Here is an 18699-nt window from a genome sequence, read left to right as displayed (position 1 = left end):
GAGTAAGACACTTTGTATGTCCACTGTAGCTCAGAGTAAGACACTTAGTATGTCCACTGTAGCCCAGAGTAAGACACTTAGTATGTCCATTGTAGCTGAGAATAAGACGTGTTAGAAGATTATTTCATGTCCATAATTTTTTCTCTGAAAACTCGTTGTCCAGGAAGTTTTTTGTTGAATACCAGAACTCATCAATTTTTAGTTCTATTGGTTTCCAATATCTTTAGGTGTTTCAAAGTATTATTCTATTTGTACATAATCTAAATGTTATTTTTCCTTGACGAACGTTTTACCTGGATGTCTATTTATGCAAGTAATACCTCGATCTATCATAGTTGTCAGTTTCTGTATGGTGATTTTATAATAACATATTACAGATGTTACAAGAGTGCATAAAAGCAATCATGAATTAAACAACTGTTGACATTTAGAACTATATGTGAAAAAAATTTTATTTGAATTAAACTACGACCCTTTCTTGGACGAACAGTAACAAAATAACCCAATCAACATCCTTTACTGATTTAGCATAGTGCCGTGGGGGAGATCCCCACAATCCCTGTAATGAGCTGCCTAGGCATTTAGTCTCCTTGTCCCATCCCTGGGGGATCTAATTATATTTTAGTGGTAATAAACAAAGTTACTAAAGGTCACCTTCCCTTCTGTGTTGTAGTGGTTAAGTAACACTATAGAGATGACAGCTAATTGTTGTCGAAGTATCAAGTGTAGATAACTCCTTATCAGTGTCATACTAGGACAATCACCATGAGCCACATCCTGAAATTATTGTAAACAAACTATTACAAGCATCATCCAAGTCGCATCAGAACCAGGAACGTTAGTAATCACAGTGTAATCCATTTTTAGACCAGTAAAATCTCTGTCGTTGTAACCACCTAACGAACACTTAGCAACTGATGGTATCATGGTCTGTATTATTTTCTGTTTACATTCAGTTGATATGATGTTAACATCAACTAGCTATTGTGTTAATATGACATTAGGTAAGTTCGGTGTTAATAGCTTCTTACTGGGCTATGCTATTAGTATGATATTAGGTGAGCAAAGTGATAACAACTGGTGTTATATTAACACAATACTAACTTTTTTCTTGCAATATTCCCGAAGTTCCGTTTCTGTTACCGTTGATCCACCTTTTAGTTTCACCCAAGCACAAGCAACTTCTCCCATTCGTTGGTCTGGAACTCCAACAACCTAAAATAAATATTATGTATACTGTCAGATCAACGTAGTACGTTTAACAGCAGGGTACATTTAACATTAAAACTAATCCTATAAGTAACAAATTTAACAATGAAGTTAGTGCAACTCTTAAACATTTCCCACAATTCAACATTCTGACTTTAATAATATGTATTACGTAACACTTATGAATAACCAAAACGTCACACAGGACGGTATGTCACAAAATACAATATCAATGATAATAATATCAGATGTTATAGAAAAATCTCCAGAGCATTAACTACGTTAAAATAACAGTACATAGTCACTTAGTTTTGAATGTATAATACAAATTATTGTTAACTTTACTTTTTGTAGTGTTATTAGGCTTACTAGTTTTCATGCTTCAAATACATTAAAAGTTTAATGCCGTCATGTTAAATAACTAAAAACAAAATTTGAATTTTGCACAAAGCTACAGGAGGACTCTCTGCACGAGCCACTTCTATTTTAGCAGTGTAATACCAGAGGGAAAGCAGCTAGTCATCACCACTCACTGCCAACTCTTTGGCTACTCTTTTTTATCAACAAATAGTCGGATAACCGTCACATTATAACGTCCTCGCGGCTGAAAGAGGCAGAATGTTTGGTGTGACAGCGATTCAAATCATGGATTATGAGTCAATAACTTCAACCATCTTGTCATGCCGGACTCTAAAGTTTGAAGAGTACAAGTCCTTCTGAGAAATCTCACCTGAGCTTCAGCGACATCTGGATAACTGAGGAGGAACTCTTCCACTTCCTGAGGATAGATGCATTCTCCTCCTCTGTTGATCATGTCTTTAAATGTACCAACGATACTGATGTAGCCATCTTCATCCATCACAGCAATATCTCTGTGTCATATTGTATTATTAATATATAGAAACAATTAACACCTTCGTCTATTACGACAATATATTTGAGACACATATTTTAAACGTAGAATTATTAATAACGATGTAAGTTACATTTTAAATATTGATAACATTTTAGATATTGGATTCTAAGTCATCATTATGTCATGACCTAGAAACTTAATGTACGAGAACAAAATAAGAGTACAGAGTTAGTTCAGTGTCACTCACTAAGTTAGATAGTGATTGTTATGATGTCTATTTATCTGCATTTTAATTACTCAGTTTATTTGTCTGTTAACGATCGACTAATGCAAACGTTATTCATATATGTTTATAAGTGAGTTATTCGTACGTACTATTAGACCTGGAATTTATGTAGAAATTTATTTGTGAAGCTAGGCCTATCAGGAAACGTATCTTTTAGCAAACTTAACCAGATAAATAAATGAATTCCGAACGCAGACAAGATGTTCTCTTTTAGAAAACAATCCAAAAACCAGTAATAGTTCCTAGCCGGTAATAAAAGTTACAAGAAGAAAGTTGAAGGATGAGAGTGGACATGAAGTGGACAAATCCTAGTTATTTATGTCTTACCCAGTGTGATACCAACATGCATCATCAAAGACTTGACCAGTTTGTTCTTTGTCACCCCAGTATCCCAAGAACGAGAAACGATCACGTGTACACAGTTCTCCTTCTTTGTTGACCGGAACTATTCGTCCATCATTGTCCACTATTTTAACCTGAGGACAAATTTATAGATTGTAAAAATACAACACACGTTTAGCATGAACTTGTGAACTCTTACTATGGTACACCTTACATGGTTAATGTACATAACACATTAACTACAACCTTACTTTGTATAATTTATGGTACACCTTACATGATAGTACCCAATATATTCATTACAACTATAGCATGTGCTCTAATACCGTACAGGTACCTCAACATGGTCAAGTGGTGTTCCAACTGTGTGGTATTTCTTTTCCGGTGTTTCTCCTACACGTGTTGAACAACTTACCGGACTATTTTCTGTTGTTCCGTATAAAGTCTGTGGGCAAGAAAAGATAGTGGTGATTCCTGTGACAAAGTTTTCCTAGAAATGGTTGAAATTCTATGTCTTTGATTACTGATACCACATGTCTACCCTTTACAAGTTATCACTAAATGTAGGCCTAATTTTCCAAATACTCAAGAACCAGGTGCAACAACTGCTCAGAGTTCATATCAGAACAAGTTCGTACGAATATTCTGAGAAGGTCCTTAGAATACGATGGGTTTAATCAGATTATCTGTCCTAGTGACAGATACAATACATTAATGTATTTCACTGAATTAATACTTTCTTTAAATCATTTGGAACTGATGAAACTCTAGAAGGATGATCAGTGTTTGAACTTGTCTAATATCTCTAAGAATGTTTGTTGAATTAGGTAAAAGTTATTCTTTATGACTGATGTTTAGAAGAGAAATTTAATTATCAACTTTAAGGAAAGAAACCAAGAAATACCTAACAAGTGTAAAATAATAAAATTATACAAGAAATTAAATAATTTTAGCAAATAAAATATTGTAACTTGTTAATAAAAATAGACAAACGATGCTTTTATCTTAAAACATTTAAACATGTTCACTTTCATGAAGGTTAATATTTTCTATTCTTTATCCTGTGAATAAGAATTAAAGTGATAACGACGGAGAAATCTGAACTTTCACTATTCTTCACGTCTTTGTGTTTTTAATCGATGTATTATTTTATAATGTTTCATCATTAACATAACTTTGTTTTACTTTTCCAGTATTATTATATACAGTTTGATGATTAGAATAACTGTGTTTTCTCTTACAGTATTATTTTACATAGTATCATGATTAATATAACCTTGTTTGACGACTGGACAAAGAATAAACTGGGAGAAAACTGGAATAATAAAAACAGACAAATTCTGAAAGACAAGAAAAATTAAAGAATCATTTTTATATTAACACTATTAAACCTTTACTAAACACAGATTCTGGATTACAGGTGAGTAACCTGTGGCTGCTATTAGATGAATCTACAGGAAATCTCTCCTCCAATCAGAAATAGTGACAATCCAACTAATCATAACATGCTTCCACCATCTGCTAGGACACTATAAAAAGACCAACAACACCTTCACACACACAACAGTTTGTAGAGCGGTGGACTGTATACATGTATACATTTATATGTATTTTTTTTTTCAAATCCATGCATAGAACAGGTAAAACATTCAGCACCTCTCCTGTGAAGGTGGGTTATCTTGGGGTACTCCAGTTCCCCCCACATCTAAATCTCAGCCATATAATTGCCATTACTTGGTTTTGCTCTTCGAGTATTATTTTATATAGTTTCATGATTACCATAACATGGTTTTACTCTTCCAGTATTGTTTTATACACTTTCCTGATTACCATAACTTTGTTTTATTCTTCCATTATTATTTTATATATTTTCATGATTACCATAACATTGTTTTACTCTTCCAGTATTATTTTATATAGTTTCATGATTACCATGACATTGTTTTACTCTTCCAGTATTATTTTATATAGTTTCATGATTACCATGACATTGTTTTACTCTTCCAGTATTATTTTATATAGTTTCATGATTACCATAACATTGTTTTACTCTTCCAGTATTATTTTATATAGTTTTATGATTACCGTAACATTGTTTCACTCTTCCAGCATTATTTTATATAGTTTCATGATTACCATGACATTGTTTTGCACTTCCAGTATTATTTTATATAGTTTCATGATTACCATGACATTGTTTTGCTCTTCCAGTATTATTTTATATAGTTTCATGATTACCATGACATTGTTTTGCTCTCCCAGTATTATTTTAAATAGTTTCATGATTACCATGACATTGTTTTGCTCTCCCAGTATTATTTTAAATAGTTTCATGATTACCATGACATTGTTTTACACTTTCAGTATTATTTTATATTGTTTCATTATTACCATGACATTGTTTTGCTCTTCCAGTATTATTTTATATAGTTTCATGATTACCATAACTTTGTTTTACTCTTCTAGTATTATTTTATACACTTTCATGATTACCATAACATTGTTTTTCTCTTCCAGTATCATTTTATATAGTTTCATGATTACCATAACATTGTTTTTTTCTTCCAGTATTATTTTATATAGTTTCATGCTTACCATGACATTGTTTTACTCTTCCAGTATTATTTTATACACTTTCATGCTTACCATGACATTGTTTTACTCTTCCAGTATTATTTTATATAGTTTCATGATTACCATAACATTGTTTTACTCTTCCAGTATTATTTTCTATAATTTCATGATTACCATAACTTTGTTTTACTCTTCTAGTATTATTTTATACACTTTCATGATTACCATGACATTGTTTTACTCTTCCAGTATTATTTTATATAGTTTCATGATTACCATATCTTTGTTTTACTCTTTTAGTATTATTCTATACACTTTCCTGATTACCATAACTTTGTTTTATTCTTCCATTATTATTTTATATATTTTCATGATTACCATAACATTGTTTTACTCTTCCAGTATTATTTTATATAGTTTCATGATTACCATGACATTGTTATACTCTTCCAGTATTATTTTATATAGTTTCATGATTACCATAACATTGTTTTACTCTTCCAGTATTATTTTATATAGTTTCATGATTACCATAACATTGTTTTACTCTTCCAGTATTATTTTATACACATTCATGATTACCATGACATTGTTTTACTCTTCCAGTATTATTTTATATAGTTTCATGATTACCATAACATTGTTTTACTCGTCCAGTATTATTGTATATAGTTTCATGATTACCATGACTTTGTTTTGCTCTTCCAGTATTATTTTATATAGTTTCATGATTACCATGACATTGTTTTGATCTTCCAGTATTATTTTATATAGTTTCATGATTACCATGACATTGTTTTACTCTTCCAGTATTATTTTATACACTTTCATGATTACCATGACATTGTTTTACTCTTCCAGTATTATTTTGTATAGTTTCATGATTACCATATCTTTGTTTTACTCTTTTAGTATTATTCTATACACTTTCCTGATTACCATAACTTTGTTTTATTCTTCCATTATTATTTTATATATTTTCATGATTACCATAACATTGTTTTACTCTTCCAGTATTATTTTATATAGTTTCTTGATTACCATGACATTGTTATACTCTTCCAGTATTAATTTATATAGTTTCATGATTACCATAACATTGTTTTACTCTTCCAGTATTATTTTATATAGTTTCATGATTACCATAACATTGTTTTACTCTTCCAGTATTATTTTATACACATTAATGATTACCATGACATTGTTTTACTCTTCCAGTATTATTTTATATAGTTTCATGATTACCATAACATTGTTTTACTCGTCCAGTATTATTGTATATAGTTTCATGATTACCATGACATTGTTTTACTCTTCCAGGATTATTATATATAATTTCATGATTACCATAACATTGTTTTACTCTTCCACTATTATTTTATATAGTTTCATGATTACCATAACATTGTTTTACTCTTCTAGTATTATTTTATACACTTCCATGCTTACCATGACATTGTTTTACTCTTCCAGTATTATTTTATATAGTTTCATGATTACCATAACATTGTTTTACTCTTCCAGTATTATTTTATATAATTTCATGATTACCATAACTTTGTTTTACTCTTCCATTATTATTTTATATAGTTTCATGATTACCATAACATTGTTTTACTCTTCCAGTATTATTTTATATAGTTTCATGATTACCATAACATTGTTTTACTCTTCCAGTATTATTTTAAACAGTTTCATGATTACCATAATATTGTTTTACTCTTCCAGTATTATTTTACACAGTTTCATGATTACCATGACATTGTTTTTCTCTTCCAGGATTATTATATATAGTTTCATGATTACCATAACATTGTTTTACTCTTCCACTATTATTTTATACACATTCATGATTACCATGACATTGTTTTACTCTTCCAGTATTATTTTATATAGTTTCATGATTACCATAACATTGTTTTACTCTTCCAGTATTATTTGATATAGTTTCATGATTACCATAACATTGTTTTTTTCTTCCAGTATTATTTTATATAGTTCCATGATTACCATAACATTGTTTTACTCTTCCAGTATTTTTTATACACATTCATGATTACCATGACATTGTTTTACTCTTCCAGTATTATTTTATGTAGTTTCATGATTACCATGACATTGTTTTGCTCTTCCAGTATTATTTTATATAGTTTCATGATTACCATAACATTGTTTTACTCTTCCAGTATTATTTTATATAGTTTCATGATTACCATAACATTGTTTTACTCTTCCAGTATTATTTTAAACAGTTTCATGATTACCATAACCTTGTTTTACTCTTCCAGTATTATTTTACACAGTTTCATGATTACCATGACATTGTTTTACTCTTCCAGGATTATTATATATAATTTCATGATTACCATAACATTGTTTTACTCTTCCACTATTATTTTATATAGTTTCATGATTACCATGACATTGTTTTACTCTTCCAGTATTATTTTATACACTTTCATGATTAGCATGACATTGTTTTACTCTTCCAGTATTATTTTATATAGTTTCATGATTACCATATCTTTATTTTACTCTTTTAGTATTATTCTATACACTTTCCTGATTACCATAACTTTGTTTTATTCTTCCATTATTATTTTATATATTTTCATGATTACCATAACATTGTTTTACTTTTCCAGTATTATTTTATATAGTTTCATGATTACCATGACACTGTTATACTCTTCCAGTATTAATTTATATAGTTTCATGATTACCATAACATTGTTTTACTCTTCCAGTATTATTTTATATAGTTTCATGATTACCATAACATTGTTTTACTCTTCCAGTATTATTTTATACACATTCATGATTACCATGACATTGTTTTACTCTTCCAGTATTATTTTATATAGTTTCATGATTACCATAACATTGTTTTACTCGTCCAGTATTATTGTATATAGTTTCATGATTACCATGACATTGTTTAACTCTTCCAGGATTATTATATATAATTTCATGATTACCATAACATTGTTTTACTCTTCCACTATTATTTTATATAGTTTCATGATTACCATGACATTGTTTTACTCTTCTAGTATTATTTTATACACTTCCATGCTTACCATGACATTGTTTTACTCTTCCAATATTATTTTATATAGTTTCATGATTACCATAACATTGTTTTACTCTTCCAGTATTATTTTATATAATTTCATGAATACCATAACTTTGTTTTACTCTTCCATTATTATTTTATATAGTTTCATGATTACCATAACATTGTTTTACTCTTCCAGTATTATTTTATATAGTTTCATCATTACCATAACATTGTTTTACTCTTCCAGTATTATTTGATATAGTTTCATGATTACCATAACATTGTTTTTTTCTTCCAGTATTATTTTATATAGTTTCATGATTACCATAACATTGTTTTACTCTTCCAGTATTATTTTATACACATTCATGATTACCATGACATTGTTTTACTCTTCCAGTATTATTTTATGTAGTTTCATGATTACCATGACATTGTTTTGCTCTTCCAGTATTATTTTATATAGTTTCATGATTACCATAACATTGTTTTACTCTTCCACTATTATTTTATATAGTTTCATGATTACCATGACATTGTTTTACTCTTCCAGTATTATTTTATATAGTTTTATGATTACCATGACATTGTTTTGCTTTTCCAGTATTATTTTATACAGTTTCATGATTACCATGACATTGTTTTGCTCTTCCAGTATTATTTTATACAGTTTCATGATTACCATGACATTGTTTTGCTCTTCCAGTATTATTTTATATAGTTTTATGATTACCATGACATTATTTTGCTCTTCCAGTATTATTTTATATAGTTTCATGATTACCATGACATTGTTTTGCTCTTCCAGTATTATTTTATATAGTTTCATGATTACCATGACATTGTTTTACACTTCCAGTATTATTTTATATTGTTTCATTATTACCATGACATTGTTTTACTCTTCCAGTATTATTTTATACAGTTTCATGATTACCATGACATTGTTTTGCTCTTCCAGTATTATTTTATACAGTTTCATGATTACCATGACATTGTTTTGCTCTTCCAGTATTATTTTATATAGTTTCATGATTACCATGACCTTATTTTGCTCTTCCAGTATTATTTTATATAGTTTCATGATTACCATGACATTGTTTTGCTCTTCCAGTATTATTTTATATAGTTTCATGATTACCATGATATTATTTTGCTCTTCCAGTATTATTTTATATAGTTTCATGATTACCATGACATTGTTTTGCTCTTTCAGTATTATTTTATATAGTTTCATGATTACCATGACATTGTTTTACACTTCCAGTATTATTTTATATTGTTTCATTATTACCATGACATTGTTTTATATAGTTTCATGATTACCATAATATTGTTTTACACTTCCAGTATTATTTTATATAGTTTCATGATTACCATGACATTGTTTTACTCTTCCAGTATTATTTTATACACTTTCATGATTACCATAACATTGTTTTACTCTTCCAGTATTATTTTGTATAATTTCATGATTACCATAACATTGTTTTACACTTCCAGTATTATTTTATACACTTTCATGATTACCATAACATTGTTTTACTCTTCCAGTATTATTTTGTATAATTTCATGATTACCATAACATTGTTTTACACTTCCAGTATTATTTTATACACTTTCATGATTACCATAACATTGTTTTACACTTCCAGTATTATTTTATATAGTTTCATGATTACCATAACATTGTTTTACACTTCCAGTATTATTTTATACACTTTCATGATTACCATAACATTGTTTTACTCTTCCAGTATTATTTTGTATAATTTCATGATTACCATAACATTGTTTTACACTTCCAGTATTATTTTATACACTTTCATGATTACCATAACATTGTTTTACACTTCCAGTATTATTTTATACACTTTCATGATTACCATAACATTGTTTTACACTTCCAGTATTATTTTATACACTTTCATGATTACCATAACATTGTTTTATCTTCCAGTATTATTTTGTATAATTTCATATCCTTTATTTTCTTATTATAACATTTTTTCTACCATGACCGTCTTTTATATTTATAGTATTGTTTTTATTGCTTCATTTTCGTGTATTTTTTCAATTATTATTGTGCTTATAGGTTGTCATATTTTTAACTTGAGAGACGGAATCCTAAAATGAACATGGTATAATTGCACAGCAGAGAGAAATGAACTTTAGTTTAAGTTGTTGGGTTTTGTTTCATATTTCAGTATTAATTTTTGATTGATAACGATGTTTAACACTTTATTTGTTTTGAAATTCTATTTTTCTACTCCTCTGTTTATCAACAATGAATAACAATAACTATTGTTGTTTTAACAGTGCTGTTAAATAAATTGTTTATTTTAACATTATAAACGTAACTTAATTAACCATTTTATAAATCTCTTGCATCAGTAAGCAAATTGTAAAACAATGGACTCCAAATTGTTTTGAAACTTACAATGAGGTTTGTTACCCCCAACTTCTCTTCTATATGCTTCCACAGCTCTACCGAACATGAGGAGCCTCCAACAAGTGCTGAAAGTAACACAGTTGTTACAAGTAAGTAATAATCTGTATGTAATTACAAAACTATGTTTTCATAGAGTTTGAGTGTTAAGTGATTATTGAAGGATGCTAAAATTAATTCAATGAATAAGCTATGGGAAATGTTTACTTTATCTCGCACAAAGTTGCCAAGAAAGGAATAAGTCGAAACTTTGTAGTATCCATTTCAAAAGTGTATGTAAGGATACAAGTAAGAAGGTTGCCGATTTACCAAATTTATCTGGAACCAATGAACAAGTAATTTTAGTTCTGGTATTGAAAGTTCTGGGCCATTTAAGTGTTAGATCTTCTTGTGGATAGATGTGTATACTGTTTGGAGGATTGTGAGAATACTTAAAATATTTTACATAAAAACCCATGTTTGAAGCGAGAAGTCAAGTCAAAGAGGATTCAACATAGTCGGAAGAACACAGTAGAGAAAGAAGCTCAGTCAGCCAGCGCAGTCTCTAAGAGCTAGAGAAAACCTATTATTACTCTTATGACAGACTCACCCAACGTTTCTCGCTTAAGATCTGTGTCTTATTGACATCTTTCCTGACATTGAATAAGCTTGTTGAAATATGGTCAAATCGATTTGGTGTAACTGATTTAGTAATGTTTTGGAAAACAAAATTAGGGAACGTTTTGTTATTTATGCTGAAGGAATTTTGTTATTATATTACAAGACATTTAACAACTTGATTGTAACAGAGACTATTATGATAAATTACATTAAAACTGATTCAAAGAATGAATCTTCGTTTCAGATTCAGATTTATTACTTTAACAGTAAACTTCCTCGAGTTAGTGCTTGTGTGCTTCCCACTGCACTTCTCAATTTAATAAATTATTTAATAACTTAAAGAATGGGAAAACAATAGTCCAGAGCCAAGCATCAGGAAAACATTTTCCCTGCCAGATCTGGTTAAAAACAATGAGAAGATTATCAGCTGTAGCACCACTCCATGCACAGGTCATTGTGATGTTTAGAAAAAAACACCAAAGGTTACTGTATCAGGAGGTTTCAAAATGTGTCAAAAGATACTCAGGATGATAGGAATCAATTACAGCCTTAATGTCATCCAAATTACAACAGTAACCTCGACAGTTCTTTTGTATCAAAATGGACATTTTTATTCAGGTAGAGGAGTAGTGACTAGAGAACTGTTTGGATTGCGACAAAACCATTTATCTTTATTAGAAGGAGATTTCTCATCCTCCGTGGATCCTGCTCTGAGTTGAGTGGGCAGGTCTCTGTCAATAGATAAAGCTTTTAGCGACTGAGGGTGTGAACGAATAATCGTTCTATATCTCGGGATCGAACAAAATAGCCCCGAGCAGAAGTCAAAGCCGAAAAGAAGGAAGTGAAGCCACACAGTCACTGGAAGGGATAGTGAGAATGAGATAGGGGCATACGTTGACTTGTCAACTTCTTTAACAATAAAAGACAAATGACTCTTCACATGTTTGGCAAACGACTCTGTCAAATATACAGAAAGATCTGTAATGACACCTACTGAAGCAGTGGCACGTAGTGCAGCATCATATGTCCCAGATGGATTTGGTGATACTAACGCTCAGGGTAAGAAATGTTGTTAAACATTTCAAAATGCTGCATCTCATTTTTTTCTACCCATGTTGAGTAAGAACGAAAGTAGAATGGATGGGAACCACTAGGGTTAACATAATGTGATTCCAGTTTGCACTCGTAGCATCATAGTCTTTGCTACCACAACAAGAACACGTCAAAGAACCATGATATGATGCCCGTGATTGTCCACATCACTGACACTAGACACACCAGAGAGGCTTAAGGAGGTATGTCTGAACCTTAGAATCCAGATTACCTGACTGGACAGAGGCAAGTGGACATGGCAATGCAAATTTCAAAATTAAGACATTGGTGAGGGTCATTATTCTGTCCTTGTAAATCGAGATATATCACACAGCAGAAACACATTGCTTGAAGATACCTGCGAGGAATCTTTGTCTCAATAATTACTCTTAGAATTCAGAGTACCATGGGATGCAACATCAATGGGTATATTCGAAATGGCCTTAGAAGTCAGAAGAAGTTAACTGTGGTTTGGGGTAGATGTTTTAACCAAGATGCTCCCACAACGTAGTATCTTGACAGAACCAACAAGCCTCCCTCCATCCCTTTTGGATGAAAAAGGAAGACATTTACCCCAAAGATTTGTCTAACAAATAGTGGAGTTCTGAATGTGGTGGTGATTTCGTAATAATGATGTGTATATGTGGTCGTTTAGCAATTAGCTGTTTTATATTATTTTATTTTTTATCAAGAGATAGAAAATCTATAATATGGAGAGAAAGATTCAGTACCCACTGTTCGGACCACATACGAATCTTACTCGCCAGCTCCTTATTATGTCCAATATATTACTAATAAAATTAAATACAACACAATAACTATTCACTTACCCGCTTGAAGACTGGTTAGATCAAACTTATCAACATCCGGGTGATTAACAATGTCAGTAAACATGGTGAACGTTCCCCAATAAGAGTGCATCTAAAAGTACGATAAGAGTCTCTGTTAAAAAAGTGTTTTAATGGAAAATCAAGAAGACAGGGATCATTGACAAACATAGATGTTTGTATGTTGACGTCTAGCCAGAAAACAGAAATGATTGATAAAATACGTGTTGTCATGTTGACGTACAGCCAGAACTCATGAATGACTTACATGAATTTGGTTTTCTGAGAGAGAGTTGTTTATATGTTGGTGATCCTATTTAAACACGAAGACAAACTGTTGCTGTAATAAAGTTGAATAAAGATTGTCTGAAGAAAAAGAACAGTTACCATGACGACAAAAATAATAATAGATGTTATTTGTAAATAGATTTATTTTCATGACAGTAGTATACAGAGTGGAAAATAAAGAGTGTGTGATTGTCTTAAATGTTGAACATTGTTGAAAACACTGGGTCAACCAACATTAATAACAATGGTAAAATAAGGGAGAGAGATCTAAACTATAACAATAGAGATGACAAAAGTGAAAACCATATGATTAAAACAGCCAAAGAATCCATCTTGATATAAGTATATATTAAAGACACACAACCAGTTTTAAACTAAAACAGACTGAAAACACTTTAAGACAGTTAGATGTCTCTGATTCCATTTTTTATCTTTTTGTATTTTCTGGCCTCACTAAAATAAAATGGTTCACTGAAAACAGTTGTTATTAAGTGCATAATTTACTGTTACTTTAATAAACATTAGATTAAAATGATACTGTGTTAAAATGGAAGGAGAAACTGAGTCATTCCAATGAAACACATATTAAAATTTTGTCTACTTCGACTTTTATTTCTCTCACACAACCATCCATAGTAAACATTTGTTACGTTTTAGCACCAATATTAAAGATATTATAACACCACTTATCACACGTGTGGATGTTATTTCATCGTTAACAAATAACAGTCTGTAAAGATGAGCAACAAAGATGTTTTATTTATGAACTTTACCTTTCTGTTTCAATAGCTTTCAATGTGGCCACAGGGTTAATAAAAGACGAAGGAAACACAGCTACTTTCTGGTGAATAATGGTTGCGATAACACCGCCAACATAACCAAAGGAATGGAATAATGGAAATGGAACACAATCCACTGATTTCTGAGATAAAAATCACATATAACTGTAACTGCTAAAGGACTTCCTATAACAAAGCCAGATAGTTCAATCTTTTTATCTGAGGTGTTTTTATATTAGACCATCTACAATTTTAAACTGAAGTATGTTCAAACATATTTTATTCGTCAACTAGCTGTGATAATATACTTAACGACTGCATCATATTTCTTAAAGAACACAAGAAACGGAAAGTTATCTGAAACAAATATAGTTATGATAATCTTATGTTTAACCCAAAAATGTTTAACCAGAACAACTCTTTCCTGAATGAAGTATAGAAGTATATTAATAATACAGTTCAGAACCATAGTTATAAAACCATTGATCAGTAAAGGACCAGACAAACCATTACTGACCAACTAAAGTTTACGTAGTAAGTTATAAAAACACTGCGACTTATGTACCTTTATTATCATTAGATAAAGTTTTAAACTAATAACAGTATATTAACTTGATAACTTATAGAATAGTTCGAGATTACCATATCAACAACAATGTTCACAACAATACTTACCACTCATGTATAAAACAGGACAGTTGTGTGTAGTTTACTACAATACTTACCACTCCTGGTACAATTGGACGATTGAGAAGATGTAGTTTGCAACAATACTCAACAGTACTGGTATAACAGGATGGTTCTAAAGGTGTAGTTTACAACAATACATACCATTCCTGGTATAACAGGATGGTTCTCAATGTGTAGTTTACAACAATACTCACCACTCCTGGTATAACAGGATGGTTCTCAATGTGTACTTTACAACAATACATACCATTCCTGGTATAACAGGATGGTTCTGCATGTTTGTTTACAACAGTATTCACCACTCCTGGTATAACAGGATGGTTCTGAATGTGTACTTTACAACAATACATACCATTCCTGATACAATTGGACGATTGAGAAGGTGTAGTTTACAGCAATACTCACCACTCCTTATATATCAGGATGGTTCTGAATGTGTAGTTTACAACAATACATACCATTCCTGGTATAACAGGATGATTCTGAATGTGTAGTTTGCAACAATACTCACCACTCCTGGTATAACAGGATGGTTCTGAATGTGTGGTTTGCAACAATACTCACCACTCCTGATATAACAGGATGGTTCTGAATTTGTAGTTTAGAACAATACATACCACTCCTGGTATAATAGGACGATTGAGAAGCTGTGGTTTACAACAATACTCACCACTCCTGATATAACAGGATGGTTCTGAATGTGTAGTTTACAGCAATACTCACCACTCCTGGTATAACAGGATGGTTCTGAATGTGTAGTTTGCAACAATACTCACCACTCTTGGTATAACAGGATGGTTCTGAATGTGTAGTTTGCAACAATACTCACCACTCCTGATATAACAGGATGGTTCTGAATTTGTAGTTTACAACAATACATACCACTCCTGGTATAACAGGATAGTTCTGAATGTGTAGTTTACAACAATACATACCATTCCTGGTATAACAGAATGGTTCTGAATGTGTAGTTTACAACAATACATACCATTCCTGGTATAACAGGATGGTTCTGGATGTGTAGTTTACAACAATACTCGCCACTCTTGGTATAACAGGATGGTTCTGAATGTATAGTTTACAACAATACATACCATTCCTGGTATAATAGAACGATTGAGAAGGTGTAGTTTACAACAATACTCACCACTCCTGATATAACAGGATGGTTCTGAATTTGTAGTTTACAACAATACATACCATTCCTGGTATAATTGGACGATTGAGAGGATGTAGTTTACAACAATACTCACCACTCCTGTTATAACAGGATGTTTCTGAATATTGTAGTTTACAACAATACATACCATTCCTGGTATAACAGGATGGTTCTGAATGTGTAGTTTACAACAATATATACCATTCCTGGTATAACAGGATGGTTCTGAATGTGTAGTTTACAACAACACATACCATTCCTGGTATAATAAGATGGATTCTGAAGGTGTAGTTTACAACAATACTATCATTCCTGGTATAACAGGATGATTCTGAATATGTAGTTTACAACAATACTCACCACTCCTGGTATAACAGGATGGTTCTGAATGTGTAGTTTACAACAACACATACCATTCCTGGTATAATAAGACGATTAAGAAGGTGTAGTTTACAACAATACTCATCACTCCTGGTATAACAGGATGATTCTGAATATGTAGTTTACAACAATACTCACCACTCCTGGTATAATAGAACGATTGAGAAGGTGTAGTTTAGAACAATACTCACCACTCCTGATATAATAGGATGGTTCTGAATTTGCTGTTTACAACAATACATACCACTCCTGGTATAACAGGATGATTCTGAATGTGTAGTTTGCAACAATACTCACCACTCCTGGTATAACAGGATGGTTCTGAATGTGTGGTTTGCAACAATACTCACCACTCCTGATATAACAGGATGGTTCTGAATTTGTAGTTTACAACAACACATACCATTCCTGGTATAATAAGACGATTGAGAAGGTGTAGTTTACAACAATACTCACCACTCCTGGTATAATAGAACGATTGAGAAGGTGTAGTTTAGAACAATACTCACCACTCCTGGTATAATAGGATGGTTCTGAATTTGCTGTTTACAACAATACATACCACTCCTGGTATAACAGGATGGTTCTGAATGTGTAGTTTACAACAATACATACCACTCCTGGTATAACAGGATGGTTCTGAATGTGTAGTTTACAACAACACGTACCATTCCTGGTATAATAGGACGATTGAGAAAGTGTAGTTTACAACAATACTCACCACTCCTGGTATAACAGGATGGTTCCGAATGTGTAGTTTACTACAATACTCACCACTCCTGGTATAACTGGATGGTTCTGAATGTGTAGTTTACTACAATACATACCATTCCTGGTATAACAGGATGATTCTGAATGTGTAGTTTACAACAATACTCACCACTTCTGGTATAACAGGATGTTTCTGAATGTGTAGTTTACTACAATACTCACTACTCCTGGTATAACAGGATGGTTCTGAATGTGTAGTTTACAACAATACTCACCACTCCTGGTATTATAATTCTGGGGGTAACGGCAATCAGATTGTTGATTAAATGAAAATGAGAAAATGCTGCAGGTTTGGGTTTACCCTTGGTTCCCTGAAAAGAACATACTTCTGTTAGTTCAAAGGCACAGACAGTAGTCAAGACTATAATCATTGTTTGAATGTCTTTTTTGTTTTATAATAGCCCTATACTGAAAGTCTAAGAAACGTATATTTTTATTATTAAGGAATGTAATACGAAATATCTGTTTTTCAATTGGCTTTAACAAATAACTCCTACCGATATAAATTCAATATTAACTGGATCGTCAAACTGAATCTTGGGTCCAGCTCCTTCACTTCTCGCAATTTCTCGTTTCCTGCGGCACGTAGAATATGGTCAAACTTGTAAACTCCGCTAGATTGATAATAAATTTAATAGTTACTAATAGAGTATGAATTGTTTCAAGTGTATTATTAAGATTAATACAAATAGGTAATAAAAACATATGGTTTTATTATCTATTTTATGTTCCGTTATTTATATCTTTATTATGATCATTCAGTTTTTCTTTTAAAGTAAATATTTTCACATCCAAAACTCAGTTATGATGTGGTCAACTTGTTTGGTTACTTACGGAAAGTCCTTCTTTGTCAACATGACAACAGTGTGTAAATCTGGACATCTGAAACAGAACAAACAGTGAATATGGACATCAGTATATTACATCATGGTTATGATGTTAATAAATATAAAACATATCACTAACTTCATATAATATGTAAGTCTAGGATGTACCAAGCTTAAACTAATCAGAATTTTTAAAAAAATATTTAGAAAATAAATAAGACAATGTTTGTATGACAGAGATGCGTTCAAACAATATAAAATGTCTGTAACAATGTTTATAACATATCACATTTAATATGGCCTGGTCTAACATTATAATCTATATTGTACTATTACTTACTTGTTACATTTAGCCTAGCCTGATTTAACATTAAAATCTGCATTGTACTTTACGTTACCTTCTACTTTTTATCTGGTCTGATTTCAACATTCTGATATGTTGTACTTTACCTTACCTGTTACATTTATTCTGGCCTGGCTTAACATTATAATACATATTATATTATT

General features: G+C 31.1%; 2 protein-coding genes across 2 annotated transcripts in view; both read right to left on the bottom strand.

Moving 5' to 3' along the window:
* Positions 1-621: 621 nt before the first annotated feature.
* LOC143231309 (medium-chain acyl-CoA ligase ACSF2, mitochondrial-like) lies at positions 622-18249 on the bottom strand. The gene is made up of 11 exons (XM_076465858.1): positions 18200-18249; positions 17863-17979; positions 17581-17676; positions 14359-14507; positions 13301-13391; positions 10770-10846; positions 3031-3138; positions 2679-2827; positions 1940-2081; positions 1105-1215; positions 622-777 (listed from the first exon to the last, which is right to left on the bottom strand). Exons 5-11 carry the CDS (start codon positions 13389-13391, stop codon positions 622-624), a joined length of 834 nt encoding a protein of 277 aa, XP_076321973.1. The 5' UTR covers positions 14359-14507; positions 17581-17676; positions 17863-17979; positions 18200-18249.
* The window catches only part of LOC143231308 (medium-chain acyl-CoA ligase ACSF2, mitochondrial-like), an 81854-nt gene continuing 77509 nt past the window's right edge, over positions 14355-18699 (bottom strand). Inside the window, exons 16-17 of the mRNA XM_076465857.1 lie at positions 17581-17676; positions 14355-14507 (exon numbers count right to left, since the gene is read on the bottom strand). Coding sequence (XP_076321972.1) covers positions 14355-14507; positions 17581-17676 — 249 coding nt within the window. The remainder of the gene's footprint in view (positions 14508-17580; positions 17677-18699) is intronic.

The sequence above is a fragment of the Tachypleus tridentatus genome, chromosome 11, assembly GCF_004210375.1.
Source record: "Tachypleus tridentatus isolate NWPU-2018 chromosome 11, ASM421037v1, whole genome shotgun sequence".
Taxonomy (NCBI): Eukaryota; Metazoa; Arthropoda; class Merostomata; order Xiphosura; family Limulidae; genus Tachypleus; species Tachypleus tridentatus.
Note: the sequence above shows the minus strand (reverse complement) of the source record. Positions and strands in the feature narration are given on the sequence as shown.

What these genes read in the sequence shown, in the direction of transcription:
- LOC143231309 (XM_076465858.1), bottom strand. Translation starts at nt 13,391, where the DNA reads ATGCACTCTTATTGGGGAACGTTCACCATGTTTACTGACATTGTTAAT. An exon ending in TCTAACCAGTCTTCAAGCGG is followed by an intron (nt 10,847 to 13,300) that starts GTAAGTGAATAG and finishes TGTTACTTTCAG; the next exon opens with CACTTGTTGGAGGCTCCTCA. An exon ending in TGGGGGTAACAAACCTCATT is followed by an intron (nt 3,139 to 10,769) that starts GTAAGTTTCAAA and finishes TCTTGCCCACAG; the next exon opens with ACTTTATACGGAACAACAGA.